Consider the following 12,813-nt stretch of genomic DNA (forward strand, 5'->3'; position numbering starts at 1 on the left):
TTTTTTTTTTTTTTTTTTTTTTTTTTTTTTTTTTTTTTGAGAGTAGTTTCTTTACTAGGGCCTGATGTGCCAATAAGGCTACGCTGGCTGGCCAGAGACCTACGGACCTCTGCCTCCCCTGCTCTGGGATTGCAGGTGTGTGCCTCTACGCCTTTTTTATTTTTTAAAGTGGTGTCTTATAGAAAAGTGATTGATTAAATACATAAAAGACGGGGGCAGATGACACATTAGGTACATTAGGTCCTTATGCATAAGGACACAAAAGCAACCCCGCGGAAGGCTCTTGGGTCAGGACCAGGGTACACCAGTCTGCTTTGGGCAGACAGTGATCTGTTCTGTGCTCCGAGAAACTTCCTTTAAGCTTTCTCTGTCTTACTTTCCTCAACTGCAAAGCAATGGATCTGGGCAAGTTCAAGGGCAAAAAGCATCTTTGAACAAAGAAAGATCAAGACTGGAAAAAAAAAAAATAACCATTTTTGGGTCTCATTTTCCTAGCCATCAGAGCCCCCTACAGGCAGTATCTCAGGATGGGCACTGGGCTGCTGTTCCAGCATCCTGTGAGGTAAAAGGCCCATTGCATGGCCTAAGTGACCTCTGAGCCAGTCACGCCCATCTACCAGGAGACACCCAGATGTGAGGATCAGGTACTCCCGTGGGGTGCTTTGGCCAGTAGGGGCACCTGCTGCTGCTGGGTACCAGATTCTGGTTGCTGACTTTTTGTTGGTGGCTTTTTGGAGCCTACAATTCTATAAGGAGACTGTTTCCTTCAAATAACGCAGCCCATATCCTAGAGTAGTGTGTTAGGAATCTATTGATATATGCTGTTTCCCCACAATTTAGAGGCTTAGGATGACCTGCAATTTCTCTAGATGTGGGTTGGATGGTTCTGCTGTCCTTGAAGAGGGGTGCAAGGTGACAGCATTCCTGCCTGCTGGGACAGGCTACTGACTTGGGTGTGTGGGGCCTTTCTACTCAAAGCTCACAGGTGTACACGGCAAGTAGGAACTTCTATCTAACACACCCCAGAAGGCCTCCTTGCCCTTGGCATTACCCCCATGCCCCAACCCCACTATATTCTTCTGGTAGGAGTGACTGAATCACAGGGTCAGCATTGAGTCAAGGACCCAATACACTTGGGTATCCCATTCATATGACCTACCATTGTGAACTGACACCTCTGAAGCTGGGAGCTGCAACAGTCCCTCCTCCCTCAAGCAGTTTTCTCAGGTATTGGTCATGCAGTGAGCAGGCTAACATAGCTTTGACCTTCTTGCGTTCCAGGTTGAGGGAGCAGGCACTCTTCTGAGCATCCACTGTGTGACAGACGCCGTAGCAGGTGGTAATCCTGGTGCCTCAGGAGGCTCTCCCTCTGAATTTTGCTGCTACATCTTCCTCACAAGCCTCTCTGAACCTCAGTATCCTCATCTGTAAAATGCGGGGTCAGTGATGGCTCCCATCCCACACAATAGGAATGACTGTGATGAGGGACAGGCGGGCAGCCTCAGCACCACGTCTGCTCAGTAAACACACAGCCAGTGGCAGCAGTGGCAGCGGTGGCAGCTGGTACTGATGGAAACTTGCAATCTGGACACCCACTTCTCAGAGTAAGTATTTGGAAAATCTTTGTCCTAAGAGACTCCAGGACCAGAAGGCTGCTTGCTGTAGTTGGGTCCCCACAGATTTGAGTTTTAGATCCCCACTGGGTCCTGTGTCTCTCGGTCCATACACACATGCTACATTTTGTTGGTTCATTTTATTTTATTTTTTATTAAATCAGATACACTCAGGGCATCAGCCCCCACCAACTTCATTAGAACCTGTGGTAAGTAGGAATCAAAGGCTGGACATGTTTTCCCCATCTTTTCATGAAACGGACAAAGACATCAAACATTACCCCAAGGAAATGGGGGTATAAAAGGCCAAACAGAAGGGACTAGGACAGTGACAGCTACCCTGAGGTTAGGACGGTGTGGTGCTGGGGCGTTATGGTCTGAGTGCTTCTGTCCCCTAATTCATTTTGGAGTCCTTATGTTGAAGGCTTTGGGGGTGATTAGATCATGGGGTGGAGCCCTCATGGAGTTAGTGCTCCTATACAAGAGGCCTGAGGGAGTTAATCTGTGCCTCTACCATGTGAGGATGTGGACAGAGGGTTTCCTCTGAAACACTGGGTCTACGAGTACCTTGATGTGGGCTTTGCTGCTGCCCCCAGAACAGTTTTAAACCAACCTCCACTGTTCTTGGCCACACGGTCTAGGCTATTTTGTGACAGGAGCCTGATGGGCTGAGACTCAATGGGCTCCTTCAGCCCCAGCCTCAGAGAACATAAGTGTCTCTTACCATCATGAGGGGCTCGGGGATCCGAGCACATGTGAACAGAGGCTATGAGTGGACCCTACTTCCTGCCTGCAGATGGAGGTGTTGGGGGTGCTTTTAGGGAAAAGGGAACACAGAAAGAGGGTACAGCCGAGTAGCTGGGCCAGGAGTTAGAGAACAGGTTGGTGGCCCCTTTGGGCCAAGAGGAGCCAGGCAGGAAAAGCCAGGGTTAGGGGCTGTGGAGGCAATCATGATTCCACTTAATCTGTAAAACGTGTGGCTCCCCCTGTCTTAAAGCTGCAAATATGGAGTGTCGAGGTGAGAGTTTTCTCATCACCCACCCCGGGTGCAGCTCCCACGGACAGCTGGTCTGCCATACCCATCCACACAGAAGAGGGCAGAATAGCCATTTACTCTCTTGGCTCAGCTCCCAACCGCCTCCAAAGGCAGTCTGGAGCGGTCCTGATGTTAATAGCACCTGAGCTATTATGCTACCTGCCCAGGGCCCCAGAGATGTGGGGTCACCCAGCTCCCTTCAACTAGCTATATGGTAGGGTCACAACCCATCTCCCTTGTGTAGAAAGTAAGACATTACTTCATCATTCCAGTCCCCAAAGAGTGCAGCTGGTCCAACTGCAGAGGCGATATGGAGGTAGACAGGCCCCAGGAGGAGGCAGGAAGGGTACCACTCCCAGTAGGGCTTTCCCAAGACAAGAAGATCGGGCAGACAGGAGATTTGGCAGCTTTCTGACATTACCAGGAAAGAACCTGGCTCCTCTTAGATCAGATTCTGAGGAGGATGTAAACAATATTGCTCAGGGCCATACCCAGTTGGCTCGATGGGAAGCCTTCAGTGCTGGGTAGGCCCCACGTGAGCTCAGCCATGGGTCCCTGAAGGAGCTCACACCCCGATAGCACTCTTCTCACCATCCTTGGAGCTGGGGTCCTCCTGGGTCTTCTGCATCTCCCAGCCCCTGACCCAGGTGTAGGCGGAGGAGCCACCCAGCACCATTAAGTTGCTTGTCCACCACAGGAAGCTCTTAATCTCTTCGTAGTACAGTACAGCCAGCACTGTCTGCGCACAGGCCTTGGCCGTGCCTGACACATTATGGGTCAGGGGACTGGTGAATTTGATCTGCAGTCCTGTCACATAGCCGATGGCAAAGCCAAACAGGCCACCCAGCGTCATCATGACCCAGAAGTGGGCACTGTTCAGATGTGCGAAGGTCAGGAGGGCACGGAGCTCACCCAGCACGACCATGAGGGGCAGGAAGAGCACACAGGCATTGACATTGTTATAGAAGGTCAGGCGCCAGATACTGTGGTCTACTGCAGGGAGCACCTTCTTGGTATAGATAGCATTGAGTGAGACACAAAGGCTGGCCAGCACCCCGAAGATGGTACCCGTCAGGGACAGGGTGCCCTCAGCTCCCTCTTGGTCTATACCCAGCCAGAAACCACCTGCAACAGAGACAGAAGAGTGACAAGGTAAGGAGGGATGAGGACAGAGGAGAAGGGACAGGACTGTGACGCCACAGTTCCTACTGTTCCTGGCCCTTACCTCATCACCAACACATACAAAGTCTAACCTCGGCACTAAATGGGCCGAGAGAGTGGAGTTCAGAATGAAAACGAACCTGTCTCCCCTCTGTTGGGGGATCAGTACTGTATATTCAGCTGCTGATTTTTGGGCCCAGACATCTGGCTACAGTACAGGTAACAAGCAAGAATCCTGAGGGCCAAGCATCTCCAGTCTCAATGAAAAAACTTTTCCGTCATCTCTGGGTCAGATAAACTAGTACACTGGAAAATACTTGGCCACAAGTTAATAGCTGCTCAACGGATGGAGGATGACCTCATGGAGACTTGCTATGCTACAAGTCTTACGGAAGCTGGAAAGAGGCAAGGTGGTGCTCCTACAGCCCCGGGTGCCTCAGACTTGGGGGCAGGGCCAGCCTGGGCAACATAGCAAGATGCTATCTCAGAACAAGGGCACAAGCCCCTCCAGCATCATAGGCACTTGGCTCAGCAGAGCCCACTGTGGGTTTCCCTGTGTAACCAGAGCGCCCCAGGCCTCCTGTTGGTTACCACTTGAGTTCAGAAATGACTTCATTCTCCATTCTCAAGGTCCTAGACCCTGGAGGGGCTGTGAGCCTGAGAGACTTTGCAAAGTGTGCATGTCTAGGAGACCATGCCAGAGATGGGCCTCCCTCACAGCAGGAAGGGAGGGGAGAGCCAACAGATGCAGCCAGTATTGAAGGCAGGAGAGAGCTCCACTTTCCCGTGCCGCTTGGGCAGGCCGCCATGGCGCTCAGCTGCCTCACTATCAGCTACTTGTTACTTTGGGGGCCCGGGCTCAAGTTCTCCAGCGACGGTACCTCCCTGCATATAAGTTCTGCCACTAGGAGCACTGAAGTGGGACCCCAGGGTAGCTTGTAGGATGGGGAGGAAGGGAGGAGTACCAGCTCTCTTAGGGCATATATGTGGGGGCAGTGGGAGGGGTGCAGGCAGTGCTGACAGCTTTCTACCTGACCTCTCTCTGGCCCAGACCCCTTAACCCTGGATCCAGGAGCCCAACAAGGGGAACGTTTCTAGGAAAGATAGTACAGGTTGGCCTGGTCCCTACATCTAGAGCAACCAGCCTAGGCCTCAGAGACACTAGGGACATCTAAGTAGGCCAAACAAGACAAACTAAAAACCAGAACAAGTACAAATGAAGGTTGCGTTCTGTTCATCCAGGACTCTGAGGGAAAAGACTCCCTGGTCTCTGTAACCCAGCAACCACTAAATTCATCCAAAGTGGCAAACATGTTCCCTAACACAAGCTGTCCAAGCCAAGAGCCCCTAGCTACATGTGACTGCCGGGCGCTGAAAAGATGGTTGCAGAATCAGGATATAGCAGCTGCAGCTGAGGAACTGGATGTTTCAAAGTTCCTGGGCTTTCACTTAAAAGCACATTTGGCCTGCAGTTATAGTGTTGGTTTGCATCGAGCTAACTCCCAGAGGGCAGGAGCAAAGCAGACTGGCTTGAAACACAGGCCAGGGAGTGTAGCCAACATGGGAGTGTATCCTAGACTATCTGCTTCTTAGTTGTGGGGCTGGGGCAAGCACAGCCCCTCTGTGCTGCAGTTTTGCAGAGATGCCGCCACTCAGAGGGCTCGTGGGTACATAAAGAGGATGCTACATGTGTAATGATCAGCACAACGTTCCTATCAGTAATTAGTTATGGTCACATCTGAAAAGGTAGTTAAAGCCTCTTAAAGCACACACATTTGGGCCATTGAAATGGCTCAGTGGGTAGAGGTACTTGTGCCAATCATGATGACCTGAGTTCATCCTTGACCTCTTGAGAAGAAAGAACAGTGGCATGGTGGTCATGACTGTGATCTATGGAGGTAACTGCTTATGTTCAAATCCCAGCTTTGTCAGTGATTAGCTGTGTGATCCCAGTTACTCAGCTTCTCTGTACCTCGGCTTTCTCTCTGTAAAATGCAGCTATATACCTTGTAATGGGGGTCAGTTAAGTTAATATGGAGCAAAGGCTTAGATCTGAGTGCCTAGCTGGCTTTGTTGTAGTGTCTGCTAACATTGTTATGTTCACCTTGATCCCTAACTTATGGAGTCACAGTAAGGAAGTTATTTGTTCTCTCCAGGTCTCTTCTTATGACTGGTGATGCAAGAGACCTGGGTCAGATAACACTGTATTAATCTTTACGGTTCCTGCCCCCCACAGTCCCCTCCACCCCCAACTCACCAATGATGACGCCGCAGGTGAGCAGGGCATAGAAGGAAGTGGTCTGTTTGAGCAGCAGGTAGGAGAGAAGCACATTGAACACGGTGGTGAGTGAGCGTCCCACGTTGTAGAAGGCCACCCCCACGTACTTGAGGCAGAGGTTATTGAAGGTTATCATGCCGATAAAGACCACGGACAACGGCAGCACACTTCGGGCCACCTTGAGGTCCAGGTTTAGGGTGGGAAAGTCTACCGTGCCAGGGCAGCAGGTGGCCAGAGTGCTGAGGCCCTTGCACAGCAGCGAAGTCACCAGGCATTGGTAGAAGGTAACAAAGATGGGGGTATCCAGCTGCAGGGAGGGGCTGTCCAGCAGGTACTTGTTGAGGAATACCATGGAGATGGAGGTGACCCAGTAGAGAGAGACCACCAGCGCGATCTGCAGAGCCCGGAGCAGAAATGGCTTGTTCCCGATGTCTGCCTCCTCGGAGACAGCAGAGGCTCCAGTCAGCGCCATGCGCAGGATCCTGGACCGCTTCAGAGGGGCCCTGTTCATGGTGGCAGAAGAGCTGGGTCACCTCACGGCCAGAAGCATTCCCTGGACTACAGGGCTTCAAGCTGCTAGGGCCTGTGGCTGCAGCCTTCAACTGTCACATGGGATGATCTATCGGTCCCCTCCTTCTTGGATGAAGTTCTGCTTCCGGATTTGCCGAGGTGCACCGCTCCTCATCTTGCTCGCTCCCGGGGTGGGGGTGGGGGGTTGGGGTCATTAAACATGACCCAGGGAAGGGAGAAGGGGCCTAACTAAGGATGTGGGCCTTGACAACCATGGCCATCTTCTTGACATGGGGACATGTGAGTCGCAGGGAGAAAGGAAGCGAGAGAGAGACAGAAGGGCAGAGCAGAGGAGGAAATAACCGGACGGACCGCATGGGAAGCGGTGAGCGGGAAGCCCCCGGAAGCCCCCGCGGAGCCGAAGGGAGAGTGCTGCAGGGAGATCACCGAGGCTCAGGGAGGCGTCTCGAGGGACACGGATAGGGGCCTGGCCCGTGCACGGCCCCGGATGCCACGAGCCGAATCCAAGTTCCGGCTCATAATTGCCAGTCCCGGGCCACTTACCGAGCGGGGCGGTTCCAGCGCGCATTTCCTGACACGCCTACGAGCCGCCTTAAAGGGCCAGCTCTCCAGGCCTTTCCCACTTCCCGCGGCCGTCAGGAGCGCGCCGGCGAGTCTGCACCTGTGCCCACAGACCTGCCCTCTTCTTCCGGGAATCTCCGGAGACCAAGGAAAGGTTTTCAAGTGCTATAGCCTCTCCCATTTTCTGGAAGGTTCTGTCATTCTCCCCTCCACCTGCACTATCTGTTCCCCCGGCATCTTCAGATCGACTAGACTCGGTCAGGTGCATCTTCACCATCTTCCCAGAAAATAGAATACCACCTTTCTGCTTCTGGAGACCCCTTCATCAGCCCTTTGCGCCCGGCTCCCCACCGTTACACCTCCCCGCTCCCGCGAGTTCAGACCACTCGGGAAGACCTTGTTGCAGTCCTCTCCTTTCTTCCTACCCCTATTTTCCCCGCTTCCAGACCTAGCTAGGAGGACCTGAAGTCCTGGAGATCCAAGCAGCACTTTCAGAGGCCAGAAGCCACGTCACCTCCAGATAAAGTCCATTCTGGATGCTCAGACCAAAGCCTTTGAGTTTCTCAATGCTGTATCCCCTTCCCGGGGCCCTTTCCCTTCCAGAACGTACCGTCCGTCCACCCGAATGAGCTCTGATGTCCTGGCCGATGCAGGGACCTGGTGTTCACTCTCGGCGGTGCCCTCTGGTGCACCTGCAGCGCTGCCCAAGCCGCGCCCCCCGTACGACTTCCTGCTCGCTGTCCGTAGAGAGCGCCACGTTGGGGCTCTGGGCGAGGTGGGGCAATTACCCCGGGAGCCCACCCAGAAGGCCCCTTTTCTTTATCTAAGGCCAACACCGTCTCCCGCCCTCTGCCCCAGCTAGCCTGGGACTCCTTCATTCTATTACCGTCGTTGGCGCGTCCTTTGACCAAGATGCGTCTTTAGCCCTACGGCTCCAAGTCGGTGCTTCCAGAAGGGCGTGGTTGGCAGAACTGCCGAATGCCGCCACTCTCTAATGAGGGTACCCTTCCCAGTCCCGGGGTTCACGCTTGAGTGGGTTACTCGCTCCAGGTCTTTTATACCTGGGCATCTGGAAGGGCTGACTTTTCTCTGGTTTCTCCCTAGCACCATTGTTGGACAGGCATTGTTTGCCCTAGGCTGAGCTGGCTTTATTGTGAAAATGGCTAACGCAGTGGGTTCCACTTACTGCTTTTGTGGTTAGCTATAAAGATGTCGGGTTTAAAGTATTTCAATTACTTTTTTATTAGTAGGGCATGATGGTAAAAGGCTTGTAATCCCAACTGAGGTAGGAATATCAAAAGTTCAAGGCCTGTCTGGGTCACCGGGTAAATTAAAGGCCAGCTTGGGCAACTTAGACTTGTCTCAAAAAGTGGGCTTGGGCAACGCATACTGAGACACAGATAAAGGGTTGGGGATATAGTGTTACATAGCTCAGTGTTAGAATGCTTGCCTGGCATGCACAAGGTCCTGGGTTCAATTCCCAGAACAGCAAGGGAAAAGGGGGTGGGGAATCAGAACTATTTGTCAAAATGTAAAATTGACATATGTTTAGCTATAGATCTGCTGGTTTTAATGGACAGCTTCCCTCTCCACTAGGATAGGAGAGACACTGGTTGTCCCTCTCAGAGTACATTGGGGTGGGGGGAGCACCCCATGTGTGCCTGATCAGGGGCTGCATGTGATATAGCTAAGCAAAGGTATTAAAGTGTTTTTGAGAACACTGTCTTATCCACAGAATTCTGTCCTTCAGGAGAGGCTTTTAAGACACTTCGTCAGGCCTGCTGCTGGAAGAGGGAGCCTCACAGATAACATTGCTTGAAGGACTTGTTATGATCAGGTCACACGAAGTCGGACTTCAGGCATAATTCATCAGCCATCTTACTAATCTCTTCTGGAGCATTTTCCAGAAAGGAGTTTGTTACAGGTGGCCTAGATAATTATGTTGAAATTCCTGGGTGTCAGCCAGGGAGAGACCAAACCAGGAGACTGAGGGAGCCCTCCCTGCTCATCAGTGTCCTCTCGCTGTTCTTTCTCAGGAGCTCGAATCCAAGCACCAGCACGACAACAGGGGATTGAACAATAAGAAGAAATTGATTAATAACCATTTGCCTTTGTGAGTGTGTGTGTGCGTGCGGGTTTGTGTGTGTGTTTGTGTGTGTGTGTGTGTGTTTGTGTGTAATATCCTGACTCAAGTAAGCTGGCATTGGTCTTCAACAGAAACTGGTCTGTTTTGACATTATTCCTTGGAGTTGCTGTTTGATTGTGTGGTATTCAGCCCAATTGACACTGTGATTGTTTCATTCTTGGTGAGTGCAAAGTCAGTGAGCTCAGCCTGGAAATTAAAGTGTGAAGATAGAGGGCAGGTGGGCCGTGGCTATCATGCCAGTGAAGGCAGGTTTAGGTAGGAGGATGGTTAGTTTTAAGCCAACCTGAGCTACATAGTGAAAACCTGCCTCATAAACAAAGCAACAGGGTTAGAAAGGTGGCTCAGTGGGTAAGGGTACTTTCTCTGCAAGCATGAGGGTGCCAGTGTGAATTCTCAGCTTGTGCTTTAAAAAACTGGGCACAGTGTCTGTATTTAATCACAGCTTTGGGAGAAGGACACATATCAATAGGCCAAATGATGTCATGAAATCAGTTCTTGTGTCTTGGGATCCTCAGGATGAACTGTCTTCAAAGCTCCAGCTCAGCATGGTCCCCACTGCTTGACTCAGCTCCGAACTCACATTGCTGCAAGTCTGGACTCAGTCTGTACATTGTCTCACATAAACCAGCTTTAAAGTTGAGCATAAGATATGGGGTTCTTTATAAGAGTTTTCTGGGGCTGGGGAGAAGTCTGCCTTTTTCTGGTATTTTGTCAGATACTACAATTTATCTACTCCAGGAGGATTTGCAAGTTTTTCTGTAAAGGATCAGAGAGCAAACATTTTAAACTCTGAATACTAGATAGTTTCTTAATATGACTCAACATTACTATTTTAGTATTGTGAACAAATGGGCACAGCTGCATTTCAATAAAACTTTATTTATAAAAACAAGTAGTAAGCCACCTTTGGCTTACAGGCTACAGTTTTCTTCCTATATTACTTTATTTTTATCCTTTATATTTGCTAATATTACCCATATTTTGAAAGCCATTGTGCTCATCTGAACTGCTTACTCCTAGACTCTCTTGCAGCTAGAGGTGACCAGGTGTTGTTATGCTTTTGGACAATGAGTCAAGCTATTGTCTTTATTGCTTCTTCTCTCCCTTTCTGTCTACAGTGCAAAACTGAGGTCTGGAAGGGCAGTATCTTCCTGTGACCACACATTACAGGACAGCTTGAGGAAAGTCAAGCATGACAGATTAGAGCATGGAGAAATCCTGGACCCTCAGAGTTTGCCTAAACTCTTTTCTTTGCTGTGAACTGCCTTCAGTTTATTGTAAGAGATAGATAACTTTATCAGTTAAAGCCATTATGGGAACAATAGTCTTTGCTTTTCTTTAGCCAAACAGAGGCCTCATGAAAATAGTTCTGGGTGGTTCAGTGCTGCTAACCCCTCATGTTGAAGGCCCCAGGAAGGCTTTGGATTGGATGGTCACTGGGCCTGGACTGTTCAGTTATCAACGAGTGAACCAAATCCATAGAGCTTTGAGTGGGTGAGGACTCCAGAGGCAGAGCTAGTGTTCAAGGTCAGGGCAGGAAAGCTGGGATTAGGAGTGCCTGTCAAGAGAAGGAAGCTTACCAGTCAAAGGAGCCCATCTTTCAGGCAAAACTGGGAAAGATGCAGAGATGAGCAGGGAGCCAGCTTCTCTCTTAGTTAAATTTATAAGGCACTATCTATTTCCTGGGCTGACTTCTGTTAAGCACTTGGCTTTGGACAGCATAGGCTCTCGAAAGCCTTTGGTGCTGTCTTGTGTCAAGAGCAGTATATGCTGAAACTATCCATGTATCTACTTAATCTCCAAGGGAGGAAGCTGGTTCAGATTAGCAGCTCAATCCCAAGGACCAACAGGTGCCATTGCTCTTGGCAAGGGCACACCCTAACAGTTAGGGTTTTTGAAAGGCTGGAATCCACAGCACGCCAGCCCTCACAACACCTCGTAGGGGTGAAGTCAACTCACCCTTAGTTCTCCCGCTTGGGCTCCTAGGTCCCCGAAGGCGTGGTTTGGATGTCATTTGTCCCCCAAAGTCTATGCATTTGAGGTTTGTCCCCTAGTATGACAATAAGGAAAGTGGTGGGGCCTTGGAGAAGTGGAGCCTGCTGGGACATTCTTGGGTCCTTAGAAGGGATTAAGGTAGTTTTCATGGACTCCTGCACCTCAGGCAGCTCTTCAGAGCCCCACCCAGCTCTTTCTTCCTGTTCCACACTGGGGACAAGAAGTCCTTGTGCTCCTGTGTGTGTTCTTGCTCTGGCTACTTTCATGAGGGACAGGTGCCACACCCTTGGCCCGCTAAGCTGGCAGCTGAAGAAACTTGTTAGGTTTATTAGTAGCTGCAGCAGGCAGTTAGCTGCATCAGACTTTAGACAAGCCAGGTCTAGGGAGTGTCCTGGTTTGGTGGTTTGACTACCAAACCACCTGGCCTCAGCACTACACAGATTAACTCACATTGCTTCACCTTCTGGACGATAAACCAAGGGACTAGGGATGTGGCTCAGTTGGTAGAGTGCCTGCCTAGCATGTGTCAAGCCCTGAGTTTGATCCTCAGCGTGACATAACACTGGACATAATAGTATGTACCACTAATCTGAGCATTTGAGAAGTGGAGGCAGTTTACGGTCACCCTCAGCTAAATAGCAAGTTCAGGCCAGCTTAGGTTACACAGACATTACAGAAAAGAAAATGAAGGAAGAGAAGCAGGAAGAGGAGGAGGAGGAAGAGGAGAAGAAGAAGAAAAGGAAGGAAGGAAGAAAGAGAAAGACCAACTAAATAAGAGAAACTGAGATTCAGAGAGGTAAAATAACCTATGACCTTCCTAGGGTCCTGAAGACTTGTAAAAGACAGGGCTGGGATTTGAACCTGGGCAATCATTTACTAACTAAAGTGCTAATGTCCTTCTATTTCTCTTAGTGTATAGCACTGTGCACCTCAGGCATCTCCTTCCTCCTCTTCCTTTCTACCTCTCTCCCTCCCTTCCTATCTCCTTCCCCCTCCCTTCCTCCTAACCCTCCCCCTTCCATCCTTTCTTCTTGTATTGGGGATTGAACCCTGGGCCTCATGCATGTTGGGCGGGTGCTCTACCACTGAACTATATCTATAGCAATCCCTCCCTCATTTTTTTCTTTTTAAAATTTTGAGACAGGGTTTTATTGTTATTTAGGATGGCTTTGAACTCACCCTGTAGCATAGATGGTCTTGAACTTGTGATCCTCTGCCTCAGTCTCCTAGTAGTCACAATTATACCTATATCACCAGGCCCAGGCAAAGCATTTTTTTCGTGTTGGAAAAACTGCTCAGAACATCAGAGCTGCACAGAACCTTAGGGACTGTTTGTGCTACCCCTTAACCCCCAGACATCACAGGGAAGGGCATGGGTTCAGGAGTGAATTTCTCCAGAGCCATTTATACAGAGCTAGAACTCAGCTTGTCTAATGGCTCCTGGCGCTGCCGGCATCGTGACCTTTGCTCTGAGAGCATGAGGGTAAGTTCT

General features: G+C 50.3%; 1 protein-coding gene across 4 annotated transcripts; it reads right to left on the reverse strand.

Annotated features, from left to right (window-relative positions):
- Positions 1-1,738: 1,738 nt before the first annotated feature.
- Positions 1,739-8,049, reverse strand: Slc35c1 (solute carrier family 35 member C1). Of its 4 annotated transcripts, none has more exons than XM_076929300.1 (3): positions 7,791-8,049; positions 6,068-6,591; positions 1,739-3,774 (listed from the first exon to the last, which is right to left on the reverse strand). In XM_076929300.1, exons 2-3 carry the CDS (start codon positions 6,558-6,560, stop codon positions 3,215-3,217), a joined length of 1,053 nt encoding a protein of 350 aa, XP_076785415.1. In that variant the 5' UTR covers positions 6,561-6,591; positions 7,791-8,049; the 3' UTR covers positions 1,739-3,214. The 4 variants fall into 4 exon arrangements, with proteins under 4 accessions (XP_076785415.1, XP_076785413.1, XP_076785417.1 ...); XM_076929298.1 differs by having other exon boundaries at positions 6,068-7,315; positions 7,791-8,048; XM_076929302.1 differs by lacking the exon at positions 7,791-8,049 and adding an exon at positions 7,163-7,776.
- Positions 8,050-12,813: the final 4,764 nt, after the last annotated feature.

This window comes from Arvicanthis niloticus, chromosome 2, assembly GCF_011762505.2.
Source record: "Arvicanthis niloticus isolate mArvNil1 chromosome 2, mArvNil1.pat.X, whole genome shotgun sequence".
Taxonomy (NCBI): Eukaryota; Metazoa; Chordata; class Mammalia; order Rodentia; family Muridae; genus Arvicanthis; species Arvicanthis niloticus.

What these genes read in the sequence shown, in the direction of transcription:
- Slc35c1 (XM_076929298.1), bottom strand. Translation starts at nt 6,599, where the DNA reads ATGAACAGGGCCCCTCTGAAGCGGTCCAGGATCCTGCGCATGGCGCTG. An exon ending in CACCTGCGGCGTCATCATTG is followed by an intron (nt 3,775 to 6,067) that starts GTGAGTTGGGGG and finishes TCTCTGTTGCAG; the next exon opens with GTGGTTTCTGGCTGGGTATA.